Source organism: Leptonychotes weddellii, chromosome 8 (assembly GCF_054177405.1).
Source record: "Leptonychotes weddellii isolate Sample4059 chromosome 8, ASM5417740v2, whole genome shotgun sequence".
Lineage (NCBI taxonomy): Eukaryota > Metazoa > Chordata > Mammalia > Carnivora > Phocidae > Leptonychotes > Leptonychotes weddellii.
The window spans coordinates 34,859,320-34,878,958 of NC_138376.1; the positions used below are offsets into that span (position 1 = coordinate 34,859,320).

At 43.1% G+C, this 19,639-nt stretch overlaps 1 protein-coding gene and 1 pseudogene across 2 annotated transcripts in view; both read right to left on the reverse strand.

Annotated features, from left to right (window-relative positions):
* The window catches only part of ENPP5 (ectonucleotide pyrophosphatase/phosphodiesterase family member 5), a 10,389-nt gene extending 2,904 nt beyond the window's left edge, over positions 1-7,485 (reverse strand). Inside the window, exons 1-3 of one of the 2 annotated variants that reach the window (XM_031040307.2) lie at positions 7,361-7,485; positions 4,137-5,000; positions 2,517-2,693 (exon numbers count right to left, since the gene is read on the reverse strand). In XM_031040307.2, coding sequence (XP_030896167.2) covers positions 2,517-2,693; positions 4,137-4,965 — 1,006 coding nt within the window. In that variant the 5' untranslated portion in view covers positions 4,966-5,000; positions 7,361-7,485. The other variant, XM_006744447.3, reaches the window with a different exon arrangement.
* LOC115944623 (U2 spliceosomal RNA) lies at positions 6,413-6,592 on the reverse strand (annotated as a pseudogene).
* Positions 7,486-19,639: the final 12,154 nt, after the last annotated feature.

Here is a 19,639-nt window from a genome sequence, read left to right on the forward strand (position 1 = left end):
AAAAGGGGACACCCAATTAATAAAGAAAACAAAAGACACCCCAAAAATCAAACCCCTAGTGACAGCTATAATCCACTACGGATAAATAAAAGTCAGGACTTTTGGGTAAAATCTTGATACTGGTGGTTCAGGTCAAAATACAATTTAGCACTGTGTGCTTTTGCGGCTACAAATAAAGTAAAAGCTTTAGAAGTCTTCTGATTTATCAAGAGATATAAAATTGAAGCACGAAAACATTTTATTTTATTATTATTATTTTTTAAGTAGGCTCCATGCCCAGCATGGAGCCCAATGAGGGGCTTGAACTCACGACCCTGTGATCAAGACCCAAGCTGAGATCAAGAGTCGGACGCTTAACTTACTGAGCTACCCGGACGCCCTACAGGGAACATATTTTGAGAACCACTGCTTTCAGACATCAGGACTTCATTCTCTTGTGGAACTCAGGTTGAGAAGGAATATACTGGCCAACACTTAATTATTTGTGGAAGAAATAATTGTTTCATGTATTTATTTGTTGAAGAAATAATCATGTTGAACATAACATGAATAGGAGCATTATTAAGGCTTTCTATCAAAAATAGGTCTGACCCATCTATTGTGTAATTGTAGTTCCCCACACCAAAATTTCAAGAGAGCCCCTCAGATTTACAGTAACTGTAAAAGTACAAATCTCCTCAGAGATAGCAGTCCTTTTTTGAGCAACCCCTCTACCATAAGAGCTATCTGCACAGTACATGAGAATCTGAACATATAAAAGCAGCAGTTCTTCTCATGGCCAAAGAAATTTTTTTGAAAGAAATTATTGTTAAGATTGTATTTATTTGACAGACAGAGAGAGAGAAAGAGAAAGTGAGAGAGAGCACAAGTGGGGGGAGGGGCAAAGGGAGAGGGAGAAGCAGGCTCCCCGTGGAGCAGGGAGCCCGACGCAGGACTCGATCCCAGGACCCTGGGACCGTGATCTGAGCCTAAGGCAGATGCTTCACCGACTGAGCCACCCAGGCGCCCCCAAAAGATTATTTTTTAAAGGCTTCCTTAAAACAGCTCCCCTGGTGTGCATAAATATCGGCTTACAGATCATTCTCTGTGTGTAAAACCTGTGTTAAGAGCCAGAAACCAGGCACCCGTATCTGCCACTGTGACTCCCACGTGTACCACGAATGCCATGGTCAGGCAACCGCTTTTCTTTTTGTCAATAAATACGATAGGAACCCAATTCTACCTCCGGGGACATTTCTGTACATCTCCTAGATATATCACGGACCAAGGCTGAAGAAAGCATCCCTGCGTAGTTTCGATACAATGTGGTTCCTTCATTATCCCAGTAACAGAGGAGAAACAAGTCCCCGGGGAGCTGATCAGTCATCGCGTTAACATCTACGTCCACCAACAAAGGCGCAGGCGTGCAAGGTAGTCCACCAGACGGCAGCTCATATGGGGAAAGTGCTAAGAGCTGAGAAGCACCCACGGGATGATGGCAAGGGATTAGGAACAGCCCCTTGGTCCCCCCGATGGCTGGAGGGACAGAAGGGAGGAGGTGGTGTGACCAGAGCCCAAAGGCCAGGACTGCCCAGTAGGAGCTGAGGCTGTAGAGAGAGGAGTTGTCCAGAGGGAGCTGGGATCACAGAGGAAATGAAGTCAACATGAGCGACATCGCCTAAGACAGAGAATGTGCGGGGCAAATACCCTGGCTTCTTCCCAACTCCTGCCTCCCAAACTCCTGCGGGTGTCTTCTACGATTTTGGCCACATCTAACCAGAAACCAGTTGGCAAAGGAGCCTGGGAAATTTAGTCTGTAGAAGTCAGTCCCCAGCAATACAAAGCGGGGAGTTAAAGAGCAAATAGGCACATGACGGGCCCATTAAAGATGAGTAAAATCCTGTGGATGGCTTTTCCATTTGACTACCTTGTTAGAAGCTATGTAAGAGAAAAATTACACGTTAAGGATGGCAGAAAGCCCCTTCTTTTGCATGTTTGAACTTCAAATGGGATGTCCAATATATTTAAGATTAATCCGGTGGAAATATCTCCAAAATTTTATCACTAGGTATTAGAAAAATACATTTTGATATATGATCCTCCATGCCATTTGCACTTCTTTTTTGCAGTGTTTCCAAGGGTTAAAACAAAGGTGGCCTGTATCTGGTAGAGCCAGAAGGGCATAGGAAACTAGAAAGCTAACAACTGCAAATAAAAATAGAGATTACATTATGAAAGTAGAACATAAAACAGATGCAGAAAATCATTCCATTTGTAAATTTCCAATTAGGTTTTTCTCAGGAACATGATGGCTATAATTAGCCATTGAGGTCACTCTGCATGTCTTTGGTCTGATGACTTCCAGAGAAATGAATGTTTAGGGACTTACCTCTTTTTAAAGTCCCAAGGATCTGTGATTTGCTATTATTGTAGGACGCCAGTTATTTGATTCGTAAATACACTGCTGCATTATTACCCACTGCATCCACTCCAACAAACAACGAGCAGAATGGGAAGAAACGGTGCGACATACTCACACAGAAAGTTATCTGACTTATTCTGTAGAATATACCACCCTTCGTCAGCCACGGCGATGATGGGTTGAATTCGATGGTTGTACTTATAATGCCATCTTTCTGGAATCTCTTCTCTTTTGTAAACAGTAAGATTAGGATGGGCATGAGCTAGGGCTGCATAGACTTCGTCCAATTTACCTCAAAGAGGAAGGATACGGAGAGGCACTCAGAACCAGGCATTCACTGTTACAATCAGAGAAACCACCCAGGCAACAGAGGCCAATGAATATGTCTTCCTGAGGTAAACCACCAGCGGGCAGAACATAGGGAAATACAGCCAGATACTTGAAGACTCTTATCCCCTTGAGGAAAGAATCTTGAGGGGGAAACAGAAATGATTCATCTTCTGCGGGATGTAAATTCACTTTACAGAACTGAGAGGCCATTATATAGAACTAGAAATCTCTAATGTAAAGACTTAACTACACACACACACACCCCCAATTGGCTGCACTAAGTAAAATGTTTACTCAAATGAAACGAAGGCTAAGTTCTGATAGGAGCACAGAGAGAGAATGTCTGACTGGAGGGTGAGGCAGCGCTTGAGAAAGGGCAGACCAGAACACAGCTTCTGAAACGGAAGAGTTAACACCCTGGAGGTGAGGCAGAAGTACTCCCTGTAACTGCAAATGCAGCGTCTTTAATCCTTTTCTTGTTTTTCAAATCCATTTGTTGGGGCTTCCTCCCTGCCTCGCAACACCCCAACACAGGACACATTCCAATTTTATAAGGAAAATTGAAGAGTTAATGTGATTTCCTCAAACAACAAAAGACTTGTTATTTGTTACATTTGTTAAAATTTTAAAAGTTTGTTAAAAAGTTTATGTGCAGGTGCACATGTATATTTTAACATTCGCTGTTTCATATGATCCTCTTGATTCCCTTGTGAGGGATATAAGGCAATCTGTTCTCTCATTTCATATCTAGATTAACTCTAGATGGTGATAAAACAGAAGTCAGAAGTCTGAGTCTTGCTCTGCACTTCCTTTGTGATCTGGGGAGGTTAAACTTGAGCTAGTTCACCTGTCTTTAAAATAGAAGTAACACTTAGGTGACAACACTTATGAGGCTTTGAGGAAAGGTTTGTAAGAAGTTCAATGTATTGTTATGACTTCCTCGATTTATAATCAGGGAAAAGGAATCTTCAGCTTGACCCATGCTTTCTCCTTCCTCTACTGCACTGCTTCCCTAATAAGCAGGTCCTACAAAAGGATCCATAGTAGGCTAAATTTAGGGCTTCCATAAAATCACTGTAATTGCATGCAAATTCTGTATGTCTCTTTCCATCTCAATTTTTCTGAGAAAGGAGGCTATAGCTTTCATCATCTTTGGTGGTTCCAAGATGGTTAAATCCATCTGCCATAAATACAGAGAGAACATCAATTTCAAAATTCTTGGGAAAAGTGAAAAATTACATGCTGAGAAAAGAGATTTTGTCTTTTCAGAGTCTAAGGATTAAACCCTAGACTATTACCATGACACAGGCAAGTATATTTTGAAGATACAGAAACAAAAATTCTCCATTCAGTTGCACTGGGCACATCCAGCCCCAGCCCCAGATCACCACTCAGTCAGACTTACCTTCTTTTGGCAAGATGGCCGCTACTGGAGATTGGTCAATCAGGATATAGTGGTCTTTATCCAGATACTGATCAAGTTCTATTATCCTTTCCTCAGAACACTGGGTCATTCCGTGATCACTTGTGATGATTAGGTTCAGAATGTTCCACAACTTGGCCTTTTTCAGCATTTGTATGAGATATCCCAACTTGTTGTCAATATCCGAAATGACAGGCCCCATGAGCGGACTCTCAGGTCCCAAGAGGTGGCCCGTATCATCAGGGTCTTCCCAATAAAGAAGACCAAGACTTATGGGCTCTTTTGATGTAAACCATTCAATAATCTTGGCAACTCTATCTTCAAATGACACAGATTCATTGTAAGGCATGTAGTGAGTAGGAAAGCTATTATGTATTTTTACATCAGCTCCAGGCCACATGGCTGCACCACTAGAATGTCCTGCCCTCTGATTTGTGATCCATATTGGCGTCGCTTCTTCCCAAAACTCAGAATCATAAATAGTCATGTTATCCAAGGAGAAAGATTTATTCAGAATAGGATCAAACATGTCATTTGCAACAATCCCATGATTCTCTGCAAAGAGGCCAGTTACCAAAGTATAATGGTTAGGGTATGTCTTTGTGATAAAAATATTAGTAACTTGCTTCACATGAACACCATACTTCATAACATAATGAAAATGAGGTGTTGGCACTCTATATAAGTAATCCCAACGGAATCCATCAAATGAAACGAGTAGAACCTTTTGCTGGTCTGGTTGGAGAGAAAATGTAACTGAGAATATTAGTGCAGTAAGTACGAAGGACCCCCAGAGGAGTTTTGAAGTCATTTTCAAAGTATTTGATCAGTTCAGTGTAAGACAACCTGTATAAAAAAACACATAGAAGTCAATGGCAATATCTTTTTTTTTTTGGTATACCTTACCCAAAACTGACAGTGATGGTACTTAGTAATCCCAGTCATATAATAAATCACAGCCTGGAAGAATTATGTTGCTCCATCTTAAACAAGAGACCTGGGGCTTCCTGTATAATAAAGCTAAGAAATTTAGTTGCATTTTAGAAACTGTTACTTTCCAAGAATTTATCAAAACATTTCTCAAAGTAATTATTTAAGTAAACTCACCAAATATCATTTTAAAATATAATTTACTTTTGAGAAAAACAAAAACTTTTCAGAAACTTTTGCAGGGGACCCAGACTTCCGACTTCTGGCCAATAAAGTTTATATAGTCAAATTAATATCTATGAATGTATTTATCATTATGGTTAGACCAACTACAGGAACCTAGAAACAAGAAAGTACCATCAGTAAATCCAATAATAATGTTTAAAAAAAAAAAACATATACATTTCTATTTTTCAAAGCCAAAGCCTTATGTTTGGTTCATCACGGTTAGGGATATTCAAGAAAGAAAATAGATGAACTTGGTTTTTTGAAGTGCCATAAAATTTGTGATACTCAAATATACTTGTGAAATGTAAACTGCATTCATTTATTTTATAATTAAAGCATAGCCTTCCTTAAACTAAAACAGTTTCTGTATGAACAGAAACATAATTCTGAAATTTGGTGTTGACTTTCTGAAAGCTAAAATTCGTCCATATTTCATCTTAGTGATATGTGTGGAAAAGGCACTTGCCAGGATTAAAGACTCCCTTTGGATCAAGGTTGTTGGTTGGTTCATTTTCTTTAAATCTGCATATACATCTAAAAAGCTTTTATTCTATTCAAGAAAGCTAACAAAAGGCAATAGGGATAAACAACACGTAGGTAAATTTTGTGAGCTCTCATTGGGCTTGCAAATCAAGCAAGTATTTTTGGTTCTCTCCTTTTCTTGTCCATTCTTGCATGAAGGTATTTGTAAGCCCACCAAAACTTGGATCTATCCACACTTCTGTGCCAAGAAGTCTCTTGAATTCAGCTTTTGACACCTTGCTAATTTGAATATGCTGAAGATATTTTAAACCTCAAAAACAGATCCTGTCTTGCCTCGCTTGCTATATTATAGGTATAGGTAAATAAAAACTGCTTGGTGTGCTTGCTTTGCTTTCAGATACAGTAATTTTTAACTATGATTTCACCATACCTAGAACATTACTTAAACTGAAATTGCGTTAGGTATTGGTCTCCAGACAATGGTTCAAAAATTAAATTTAAAAACTATTTTTCAAATGGCAATAATGTTTCCAATTCTGGAAGGAACATTTAAAAATCAGTTCCAATAAGGAACTCCAACTATATTTACTAACATCTGGCTGAGGATGCTGTCTCCTCTCCCTTTTCCCTTCTCCTGCACCTTCCTAACACAAGGCAGGAAAGCTGTTATGAAACAAATATAATTTAAGGCTAAAAAAAAAAATCAACTACATGAAACACCTGATTTTCCTCTAAGTAAATTAAACTGATAAGAACAGATACTACATGTGATCTTAGCCAAAAGGCCGAGAATCGCTCCTCTAAGTAAATTAATTCAGCAACTGTGGTAAGTAGGAAAGAACTCATTTCCTGGACAAAAGAAAATAAACAAAGGCTAAGTGTTGTCTACAGCTTAGGAATGTTTGGTAAGAAGAATCAATATTATCACATCGATGACATAAAGCAATAAAGAGAGAGATGGGGGTGGGGATGAAAGAAATAGCAGATTTCGTTCTTTTCTGCTGCACAAACTGCTGCACAGTGCAGTGGAATCCCTAGTTCTGGGTCCAGATTTCACCGGGCTGCTTTCCAGTTTCTCCACCCCTCCAATCCTTCCCCCACAGGCAGCCTTGGAAATTGAGGGAAGGGGCGCCAAGAAGCGCGGAGAAAGGGCAAGTGAAGGAGGAGTCGGTGTGTTTAGAGGGACTAGACGTCGAGAGAACGATGTAGTGCCCCACCTTTCCCCCTGGGATTCCAACCTAGTCACTGGGCAGGGTCGGGGCGTTGAATACGTTCGCAATTCGCAGACCTCCCGCCCACCGAGGCCGGCAGGTGTCCCCACGTGGGCTGTGTGCGTGTGCAGAGGAAAGGGGGGGGTCTGAGGGGACAACAGGAGCCGTGTGGGTCCCCAGGAGGGAAGCAGCCCACTCCCCTGGACTCTTACCCTCGCAGCGATCCGGACGGTCCGCATGAGCTTGGGACAAGAGGACGGAGGGTCGGCGGGGGGGGTCCCTCACGCAGACCCGGGGACAATAGCGAGGAGGAAGCGGAAGCCAGGATCGCCCCTTGAACTTGCAGCGGCTCACCTGCACGCAGCCTCTGCGCGGAGCACCTGACCAGCACCGCCTCCCGGCCGCAGGTCCCGCCTCTTGCCTCCTATTGGCTGGGGTAGGACGGTGCCCTCCGCTGGACCTGCCCAACCAAAGCCGGGCTCTAGGAGTCGCTGCACCGCCTGCCAATCAGCGGGCCTGGGGGGGGCGGGCGCTGCCTGCGTCTGGAGGGTGGAGAGGGCACAGCCTGCGGGAGCGGAGGATCGTCGGGAGGCTCCAGGGGTCGCGGAGGCCAACATGGCCGCTGCTGGGTCCTCCCTGAGGTCCCCTGTCTGCCTGGTCACACATCCTCCTGCGGTGTGGCCTTTTCTTGCTGGCAGTTACGTTGTCGTCGGCGATGTAGAACGATTATAAAGCCCTACCCCAGTGGTTTGTCAACACTCACTGTTGTGGTTGAAAGTACTTTTATTTTCTTATCTGATCTCTCAAGGTTTTTTGTTACTCTGTTTTTTTCTTATCAAAAATTGGTGACCCCATACCCTGGACTTTGCTCTGAGGAACACTTGAACGCCCCAGAAAGTCGACGGGACAATGACATTTTAACTCTTTATTAGCTGGTATGACCTGCTTTACCTCAGAAAAATCTGGTTTCGAAGGGTTTAATTTGGTCAGGTCTGCAGCCCCAATGTTGCAGGTTTTTGCAACATAAGCACCAGGTTTTTGCAGTGTAAGGTCTCAGTGGTACCTGAAACCGCTCGAAATCAACCACGCCAGGTTCAGGAGTGGGTTAATCTGCCCAGGGGTGGAGGCTGACCAGCTACTCTGATGGTTTCATCCAGACTGGAGACTCTGCTTCTCAGCTTTGTTTCCAAACACGCAGTCAGACTACAAACATCAGGTCTCATTTCCTCTCTCAGGAAGTCTTCTGGTTTGTTAGGGGCCCTGTTTGTGTGTGGGCAAGGGCATGGTTTGTCAATTTGATCTCAACTATATTTACCATAAGTTGTAACAATGACCTTGAGCTCCCTGGAAGGGTCCCCAGGCCTAATTCTGACCACCCTGCAATGGAAAATAATATGTGCCTGGCTGTCACAATCTAAGTTTAAACATCTAGTTAGCCCATAAAATAGAGCAAAGCCAATGGCTTCGGCTCCTCCCTGGAGCTCCTGCCCCCCAGCTCCCTGTCTAGTGTACTGGAACTGTAAAATGAATAGACATTCTTGCTGATATTTAAACAAGGCAAACATTTTGGTCATTTTTTTTTCTCTTTCCCTCAACTTCTTGTGGAAGGACAGCCCCTACCCCAGTCGCTCCCTTCTGATTGCATCGAACATCCCAAAGGGCATCTGGGCACTCTTCCATGACCTTTTATTTGTAGTAACCTGAATTTATGGTTCTCCACAGGTGGGGTGGGGATTAGAGAGGCTGGTTTCTGTTTTTAGCCAGACCCAGCGACAGTGAAGTTGTACAGTTTGTTCCAAGTTCCTTAAGCCCTGTGCTTTGAAGTTGCCCAAGCTTGGAACGGGGTGGTCCAATATTATAAGCCCTTGTCTCCGCCCCCCCCCCCCATTGCCCCAACCAATAGGCCAACCCTGTGTTTTCCCAGACACTCAAAGAACAGTGCATGCTGACTAATGAGCAGGGGGAGTGAAGACCAGACTTTTATCTGGGTCACTGAACGATTTTGGACTCTGTTCAGGTGATGACACTTGGCCTTACTCTGCAAACTTTTTATGGAATGCGTGATTGTGTTCACCAGCTACCCCAGTGATGTAGGCATGGTACAGCTGTTCCCTACGGCACACGATACGGAAAATGACTCAGGAGGAGCTCAGCGAGGGCCAGAGACTCTTCCCAGATCTCCATATGACAACATGTGGTGTTCGACTGATAGGCTTGTTGTATATCTCATGTCAGTAATGGGGGAAAAACAATCAGGCTTGAATAGTATAAATAGAGGAATGATTGTAAAAAAAAATGGAATTCCTGCTTACATCTGTACCAGGTCTCCTGCCCTGTTGTCTCAACTTCTGTCCTGTTGTAACAACTACTCAGGACATCATGGTGGCATAAGCCGGAACCTGTTACTGTTATTGATGGACTATTCCTTTATTTTATGTTATTGAGTTAAGATAATCATCTTCAAGCTAGTAATATGTTTGTGAGTAATGGAGTACGAGAAGAATCAACTTCTTTCATGAGTTTTGGAGTGGGAAGGGGGTCCCTCTGCCTACCTAAGGAAGTCTGATAGGGGTTTGAGGGCTGGATTATTTTCTTCTTCAGGAGCTGGAAGAGGCTTGTGTGAAAGCTGAAATGTGAAGTGTACTTTATGAAGAAAATAGCCAAGACTGGCTCTGCCACAGAAGTTTTGTTTTTAAAACTAGTGTCTGTCCCGTGGCAGGGGAAATGAACAAATTATTTTACAATGCCTGTAAGGCTGCAATACGTTATACCACAAAAACTACCAAACTAAAACAAAGTCTATCTCATGATCCTTTATAGACCAGTCTGCAAAATGTGGGTCTCACATATTCAATAGCCATAGGTTAGGAACCGTTGGGACTCTGGTTCTGGACTGACCTTGATTCTTGATAAAAAGTAGGTCTTCACTAATTTGGACTTACTAACAGAAGTTCAGCCTGATGAATAAAAAGTTGAATTATAGATTATTCAAGACTTAGTCCAAGTAGTTTATAGCTGTTAGTAATTTAGGCTGCTAATGATATATTTGTACCTATTAAAACTATTTTTTCACACAATTATTATATTTTTTTCCTCAGAAAGCTTTATGTAAGCCAAATATAACCTTCTAAAGTTCTTTGTATTCTTGTATTTCGTAAATTCTGTTTATAGTGTATCATTTTCGTAGGGCTACTGTAACAAACTATGACAAACTAGGTGGCTGACAACAACAGGAATTCATTTTCTCACAGTTTTGGAGACTAGAAGTCTGACATTAAGGTGTTGGCAGGGCCACACTCCCTCCAGAGGCTCTAAGAATCTTTCCTTGTCTCTTCCAGCTTCTGGTGGTTTCTGATGTTCCTCGGCTTGTTGCAGCCAGCTCCATCCGTTGCCTCCATGGCCACGTGGTGGTCTCCTCTGTGTCTTCATATGGCCTCATATAATGACATTAGCCATTGGAATTAAGGCCCACTTTAATCCAGGAGGACCTCATCTAAACAAATCTAATTGCATCTGCAAAGATCCTATTTTCCAATAAGGTCACATTCTGAGGTTCCAGGTGAATGCAAATTTGAGGGAGACATATTCAACCAGTATATGTAGCTAGCAGAATGTTTAATTTTTTTTCAGAATGTTTAATTTTATAGCTCAGCCTAGATCAAAAGTTCATGAAAAATTATGAAAATGGCTCAGATCAAGGAAACTGACAACATCTAGTGCTGAGGAGGATGCCAAGGAACTGCAACTATCATATGTTGCTGGTGGGAATGATACGGCCCCTTTACAAAATGGTTTGGAAGTGTCTTACAAAGTTAAATATTCATGTATCATGTAAGCCAGGAATTCCACTCATGGGTATTTAGACAAGAGAAATGAAGAAGATGACCTCTCAAAACTTGTAAGCAAATTTGATTAGCAGCTTTATTCATAACCATTAAAAACTAGAAACAACCCAAATGTCCCTGAACTGTGAATAGATAAACAAATTGTGGTCTATCCAAAAGTGGAATACTGTTCATCGCTAAGAAGGAATGAAGTAGTGATACGTACAATCACATGGATGAGTCTCAGAAGCATTTTGTTAAGTGAAAGAAGCCAAATACACATTGGCTATTTCCTGTTTGATTGCATTTATATGACCTTCTAGAAAAGACAAAACGATAAGGACAGAAATCAGATTGGTGGTAAAGGGAGGGCATTGGCTACAAAGGGGCACAAGGGAACTTTCTGATATGAGGGAATTTTGATTGTGATGGTGTCTCTCTGATCGTCTAAGTTTGTCAAAATTCAGAGAATGATACACCTGAAAATATTTCATTCTACCATATGTAAATTTTACCTCAAGAAACAATAGTAGCAAAAAATAAGTCCTAATCTGTGATCACCCGCCCAAAGGTTCATGAGTCAGGCCTAGTGGTGTTTGTTTCTTCTTGGTCACTTTTTGGTGTGTCCAGAGTCTATTAGCTCAGTCTGCAGGAGAGCAGAACTTGCAAGTGTAGGAATCCCCTGGGGCCTGGCTCTGCTGGTTTTCATGTTCTCTCACCTTATGGAGTGACGTCTGGGAATTACTCAGCAAAGAAAGAATGATTATTTTCTAGGCTGGGACTGAATGTCATCTGTTGAATAACTCCATCAGTCATGGATGTACTTATGCAGGCAGAGGGGCACTTGTCTTTTGGTCTCTGATTGGAGGCCTATTTTGAAAGACACACTCTCAGTACAAAACCGTACATGTGTTCGTGGCGCGGGAGGCGAACACACTTAGTCACAGCCACGCCCTCCGGTCTTCCTGAAGAATACAGCCAGAGGAAGCCTCAGAGCACTTAGCGTAACCTCACCATTTACTTGGAAAAGTACTGGCTTCTCATGGGTGTTACAATTCTGCCAATTTACTGTGAGTGTGGGAGGACCTAAAATATATTGTCCTCCTCCCAGATCAAAAAGACATTTCTTTCCACTCTAGGTATTGTTACATTTAAAATGTACATGTAGACATCCTTTGCAACTAATATGTTGCTTGAGGGTACAATGGGGCCTTTGATAAGTATTACACTTTTTTAAAAAAGATTTTATTTATTTATTTGAGAGAGAGAGAGCACACAAGCAGGGGGAGGGGCTGAGGGAGATGGAGAAGCAGGCTCCCCGCTGAGCAGGGAGCCCGATGCAATGCGGGACCCCATCCCCGGACTCTGGGATCATGATCTGAGCCAAAGGCAGATGCTTAATCGACTGAGCCACCCAGGCGCCCCAAGTATTACACTTTACTAAGAGGCAAAGCGGGTACTGATTGCTTCATAGCTCTATGGTTTTTTTCGGAGGGCAGGGTGGGAAAAATCAGGGGAGGCTTCTCCCTGCCCCTTTCCTGCATGGCTCCAATGTCATAATCAGAAATTCATCTCTCTGCCTTACGGCTTTTTTCCCAGGAACCATGTCAGATCCACCTCTATTAGCCATTTACTTACACATGTGTGTGACTAAGTCTCTCAGAATCACTCAAAGCGGCATATTTTGCTGGAGAGAAAGGCCAAGAGGAATGGATCAGTAGGTTGGGCATTTTCTTTTGAGAGATGAATAAATAGACCAGCACTTAGAGGAAGGTGAAAACAAAAAGAGAAAGGGGAGCCAACCCAAAGCTGACATCTCTCATAACTTGCTTAAGGCAAACTCTGCTCATTAAGCAGCAGACCACTGAAAGGAGGTATAAAGTCACAGGTGACAAAGGGAACATTGGGTTTATGGAGGTGCTTCATGTTTTTCCTTCACTTTTTGAATAGCCTTTGGTCTAGAGAATTCGTAGTAAATGTCAAGATTCATCAGAAAACTCAACATCTCATGAATTTCCTCATATAAAATCCTTGAGAGCTTTGCTACTCTTCAAGTCACTTTCATCTTTATTCATTTATACCTGTTGTCACCTGTTGTCCAATTTCACAAAGGATTCCATCCCCACCTCATCTGAGTGTGAGCCACCTGCTGGCCTCGTTCCTTCTCTGCTCTCTAACGGTGACCCTGTTTCATAGGAGGATCCATCCAGTCAGTGTGAATGGAGTTTTGCTGATTTACTCATCTATTCTTGTTTAGAACGAAAGATGTATGCACGTTTGGATTCATCACTGGTCAGAGTGAGCTCTGCTCATGGTAGTGGGGCACAGTAAACTTGCTGACCCATCTATATACAGATTCAACCTACTATTTTTTAAATAACAGCTATTGAGCTATAATCCACATAACATGAAATTCACCCATTTAAAGTATAAAATTCAATGTTAACCTCCATATAAAGTCTCCTTGGCCTGCTTTAACCAAGTGATGTCACTAAAAATGATCGTTCTATGGAATTAACCAAATATTCCTTCACAGGACATGAATAGAATAATGAGACCCTTTTACCTTTGTATAGTGCTTAATAGTTTTTGATGTATGTTTTGAACACCTTTGCCAACGTTGTTCAGTTCGCTTCTCATGGCCGCTCTCTTATGTTCAGTGGGAACGAGTGACTTAACCAAAGCTACATATTTAAACATTTGAATACAGGGCAAAATATAATAATTTCTAGAAGAGAAGAACAAACAGAAGTAATAGAGAAATACATAGGACTGAGAAATTAGCTCTGACTGAAGAAGACATTGGGATTTCATGGTGGTAGTAGACATGGAGAGGCTTGAAAGACAGGTGGGATTTCAACAGAATAGATGGAAGAGAGAAGACTGTAAGCAAAATCATGAGGGGGGAAAGTCCAGGGTATGGGGGTAGCTAATAGAGACTCCCCATGCTAAAAGATCTTGGAAACTGAACTAGGAGTTTGGAGTTGTCCTTGTGGACAGTGGGGGGCAGTTGAAGGTTTCTGTGGGAGGGCACAGTGTGACCAAAGCAGTGAAAATCATGTTTGAATCACCAGTGGTGCTAGGTGGCCCAGGGGCCCAGCAAGCTGACATTGAACTAATGTCACGTTTAATTGACATTGAAATTGACATTGCTTCTTTAATGAATTCATTTGGCAGGAATTGCCAGTTCTCCTGCCATGGCTCAGGCCAACCCATTCTTTGGACTCTCTACTGAAAAATGTAAAGTACTTTGGCTTTTCATTGAGTACGCATTAGGAATCAATGTACTTTTCTTTTCTTGCCTTTTCTTGGTGACATCTATTGGCCTGTTTCTAGTGTACTGGGTGGCATAGGCTGTCATGTCATGTTTTCAGTGCCACCCCAATTTTAGGATGTGAACCTGTCATTAAATCACAGCCTTGTGCGTCAGAAGAAATAGGCACGTCAGCACAAATGGATGTATGCTTTCCAGTCGTTTGTGGAAGCAACTTCATTGTCATATGCTGTCAGTTTGTTTGCACATTTTTATTAATCATAAAGTCAATAGAAAAGGAGATGGTGCATAAGGCAAGGAGAAAAGTAGGAGGGACATTTTCAAAGTTGCCAGGTACTATAGCCTCATTGAAAAAAAAGCCAAGTCCACTAGGCAGCTCTTTGTAGGACTAGGAGGAATAATAGAAGAGATGGGGATTGTGGGATAGTTATAAAGCTGGAATAATGGTCACCCGCACAGGAGGGCAAGTGGGCATGAAACGAGGTAAATAACAATATTACTAAAATTATAATAACAATATCTATTGTTTAGTGGGAACCAGATACCAGTGCTAACATGGAATTTTATACTTTAAATGGGTGAATTTCATGTTATGTGGATTATAGCTCAATAGCTGTTATTTAAAAAATAGTAGGTTGAATCTGTATATAGATGGGTCAGCAAGTTTACTGTGCCCCACTACCGTGAGCAGGCGCTGTGTCAAGCAACACCACAGCCTTGTGAAAGGCAAATAAGTCTTTTCCTATGCCAGCTCAGGAAAAGGGATCTTGGGGATGCTGAGTAACTCATTTAAGATCACGCAACTAGGAAGTGGCAGAACCAGGCTATAAGTTCAGCTCAGTAAGACCCGAAAGTGTGGACATGAGAGAGATATCCTGGGGACAGACTTGGTCTTCAGACTGACAAGACCTTAGCTCTGTAGGACCCACGCCCAGGTGCTTGCTGACAACGGGTCTGTGGTCTTCACATCGGAGTTGGGGATTCTGGATTTCCTCCTCGGCCTGGAGGTCTTCTGTGGAATGAATCTAAGGGGAGTAGAGCACAGGGGAGGAGTGCCAGGGCCCAGGCCCCCATCTATGGAAGGAGGATTTGGTATTTTGCAGGCCAGTTGAATAACTCAGTTCCATTATCAGGTGATACGGAAACAGGGAGATCTCACAGTCTCTTCTTCAACAGCCAGCACACAGACACTGTGTAAGAGGGTAAGCAAATGGGACTGGAGTGGTTCCCCAGAGAGGAGCCATCTTTAGAATTGAAATGACATTGGGTTAAGGATGGTCACTTTATATTGAAATAAAAGGCAGAGTAGGAGTTCAAAAACCTTGGTGTCTAATCGAATGGAATTCAGCCCACCAAGATTTATCCAGTTACTGTGGAACATCAGCACCAGAGACCAATGCTAAGCCCTCAGATGAGGAGAAAAGCAGTTTGTCCTTACCAGAATTTATATCTATACTAGTTAAGAATCAGTATCTCCATCAAAAGGCATCTGAATGTCTAATCTATCAACATGGTATCCTGCAACATTTCCTCAGGTGAGGGACTAATTTTACTGCAAAGGAGGTGCAGCAGGGGTCACAGAACTCACCAGTTTCACCATATATCCCATCAGCCAGAAGCGACTGGCCCAGTTGAAAAGCACAGTGGCCTCTTAGAGAAGACACCATGAGGGTTAGAGTTTAGTCCTCTGTTTTGGTGTACACGTACTAAAATAAAGGCAATATATGGTGCTATATCCTCAATTGTTAGAGTTCATAGGTCTGGAAACCAAGGTGCGGAAGTAGGAGTGGTCCCTATACTTTTGATCCCACTGACCCATTTGTGGAATTTGCTCTTCCCCTTTTCATAACTTCAGGTGCTGCTAGGTTAAAGATCTCAGTTCCCAGGAGGGGATAAGCCTAGACTAGCAGAGAAATGAAGGGTTCTACTAAATTTGCAGCTCTGTCACCATCTGGCCACTTTGGGCTTATACCAGTGGATCAGAAGGGAGTTACGTTAATGGGGGAATAAGTGACTGATTATCTTGAGAGGGGAGATTTGATACCATATAATAGGGACAGGGTGGGGTATGCTTAGCTTCTCAGTTTTCTATCTATTTAATCCTTCTTCTTACTGAGATATTTCCTTCTGATTTTCCATTTGACTAATTCATTCTTTAGCTGCATCTATTCTGAAGAAACTAAATAAGCAACCTGATGGGCTGTGTCTCATCAACACATTGATTGACACTGTGGAGACATCAAGACATCAAAGCATTGTGGAGCTGGGCCCTTCCCTCAGCCTGTTTTGAATGTCCTGATATAATTTCTGGATTTGGTTGACCCTTCAGATAGTGTTGATGCTTTGGAGTTTCTCTGGCCTGAGGACCAAAACAAACAAGGAACGAGACAGTGAAATGATCCAGAAGAAGGACGTCTTCAGGAAGAGGGATGACTGTGTCTGTGAGTGGGTTCAAGTTTCAAGGCCCTCCCTGGGTTCTCGGTTAGGTTCGAAAAGTCTTGAGAGGAGTGCAGATGGAATTTCTGCAAGCATACAGCCTGAAGGACAGACTTTCATAATCACGAGGCATGGGGAAGAAAAGAGTACAGAAGAAGTGTTCAGAGAAAAGAAGCATCACCCCGCTTACAGCCTCCTCCATGCTCCATACTAAACTCACTTGTCAGGGAGCTGGGTGGCTCAGTCGGTTAAGCATCCGACTTTTGGCTTTGGCTTAGGTCATGACTTCAGGGTTGTGAGATCAAGCCCTGCATTGGGGAGTCAGCTTGAGATTCTCCCTCTCCTTCTGCGCCTCCCCTTGCTCTCTCTCTCTCTCTAAAATACATAAATAAATCTTAAACAAAAACAAAACCTCGCTTGTCAGAGGCTGGTGATTCCAAGCCTTTCCTTTTCACGAGTGGCTCACACGCAGTGTTTGTGTCAATCCGTCTGTGCTGCTGCCCTCTTGCTCAGTGAAGAGACTGAATTTTATTTTTATTTTTTTTTAAGATTTTATTTATTTATTTGACAGAGAGATAGAGAGCACAAGTAGGCAGAGTGGCAGGCAGAGGGAGAGGGAGAAGCAGGCTCTCCACTGAGCAGGGAGCCAGACGTGGGGCTCGATCCCAGGACCCCAGGATCATGACCCGAGCCAAAGGCAGACACTTAACTGACTGAGCCACTCAGGCGCCCAAAAGACTGAATTTTAAAGGATTTCTTTAAATCATAAAGAAATCCAAGACTCTGACTTCTCATCTGTTCTTCAACAATCCCAGCACAGGTTGTTACTCTAAAATGCTCTTAAGCAGAGAGAAGCCATAAATGCTTTATCGTAGTATCTCTTAAGAAGAAAGTAGCAGAGGATCATATTGAGGGTGTTAGAGATAGAAGGCTTGAATAGAAAGGAAAAATTAAAAAAAAAAGCATAAAAATAAAAAAAGCCAGAGTCACAAAGGCGAAGGCTAGTGGTGGTCCCCTCCCTGGCTCTGCCTCTTCCCTGCCCCCTCCTACCCTTTCTCCAGCAGCATCCCGAATGGGCCGGGCTTCTCTGTTGCACATCTTGTGTGTGACTTTTAGATCACACTGGGCTGAGCCAAGTAAGCCAGACTGAGACTGAGATACAGAGTCCAAAGGAAATAATTACTAAAAATTCATGGAACTCAGAGTGATCTCCCTGGCAGCTATATAGGACATAGAAAGAGTGGGTGTCAGTAGGTGATTACTCCTGATTTGGGGGAAAATATGCTTTAGGACTTACATAGACATTGGAATTTATGTTAAGTATAACGTAGTACTACTTACTATGTTATCTCTATTTATCAATGTTAACTCCGTTTTCTGAAGTGCTCCCTTACAAACGAGGTAAATGAAAGGTTCAGTGACTTGCCCAAAGTCACCCAGCTAGTGAGTGACAGAGCCAGAATTAATCCTGGGGAGGCACACTTGGAACTGCAGAGCTGCTGCAGGTTATTTTAAGCTGCAGGCATTTGAAATTCAACAGATGTAGAAAGAAGCCTTCTCGGAGTTTCCCTTATCCGAACCAGAGCAGAAACTTCTGAGAAATGAGGACTGCCTTAAGATCCACCTTAGGGACAACTTCTACTCCCAAGAGAGCGACCAAGAGTAAACCTGCCATAAATTCCCTCTCTGGGGGAGCAGTACAGTCCTGAAGAAGACAGAAAGACCACTCGCTGTCCCAAACTTCATCTCCTGTTCTTCTAAGACCCATTTGTCTTTCCTAAAGAAACCTATTTGCTCTTCCCGTGGAAGCCTCTTTCCCCTCTCTCTGCCTCTACTAAGTTAGCTGTATAAAGCCTTTCCCTTCAGTCATTGAAGGAGCCAGTGACATCGTGTGTGGGCCTCCGTGTGCAAACGAATACACCCTTGGCTCCTGTTAGAATCACCAGTTTAATTGGCAGGCTCATCGTTAAACCTGACAACAGAGGAGAAAGCTTTTCCTCCCCCGCAAAAAACCCAGGCATTCTGGCCACAGAACCCATGCTTTGCACCAGGATCTCTCAACCTCAGCACTACAGGTATTTGGGACCTGCCCAGGTTTTGTCTGGGGGCTGCCTGTCTGCACTTTGTAGCAGGCCAGCAGCTTCCCCAGCCCCTGCTCACTAGAAGCCATTAGCATCCACCCCTCTTGGTAAGAGCCCAAAATGTCTCCAGACACTGCTAAATGTCCCCAGGTGAGGGGCAACTTCTGGCCCTCGTATGACTCTTCCTATATGTCTCTACTTACTGCTGGAGAACTGCTGCTCATCGTGCTGCCACTTTTTGCTCTGTTGTCCCCATTTCTGGGGAGGGTCTTCCTGCTTCTCCTCAGTCAAGGCTCAGTGATTCTGTAACACTCAATGCTAATGATTACTGATACCTCCTGAGATCTTTTTTTTTTTTTAAGATTTTATTTATTTATCTGAGACAGAATGAGAGAGACAGAGAGCACATGAGAGGGGGGAAGGTCAGAGGGAGAAGCAGGCTCCCTGCCGAGCAGGGAGCCCGATGCGGGACTCGATCCAGGGACTCCAGGTTCATGACCTGAGCCGAAGGCAGTCGCTTAACCAACTGAGCCACCCAGGCGCCCGATACCTCCTGAGATCTTACCATGTTCTAGGCGATGCCTAGATCTTACATGTATTTGCTTATTAATCCTCACAAGACGCCTATGTGGCAGGACGTATCTGTGGGATGTGTGAAGTCTGGGGACATGAGAGACTCCATTTTGAAACTCCAGCTTCCTTCCCAACCAATGAGCTCTTGAACTGGGCCCAAAGTGGCAACTGTTTTACAAGCAGCTGTTTATAAAGTTTCCACAGAGCAGCCTGCATTGGCTCATTTGAGACAGTAAAGTTAAGCAATACATAGTGGGACTGTTTCGATTGATAGCACCAATAAAATCACCAGTAAAAGATAGCAGTCAGAAGTGGCTCAAGGGCTCAGCACCAGATTAGCAGGTTTTTTCTTCTCTTCATCATCTAAATCATGTCGTTAGCCCTTCTCCTCCACTTGTCTGTGGGTTTTTTGAGAGCAGATACCAGTGTGTTCCTAATACCAGCC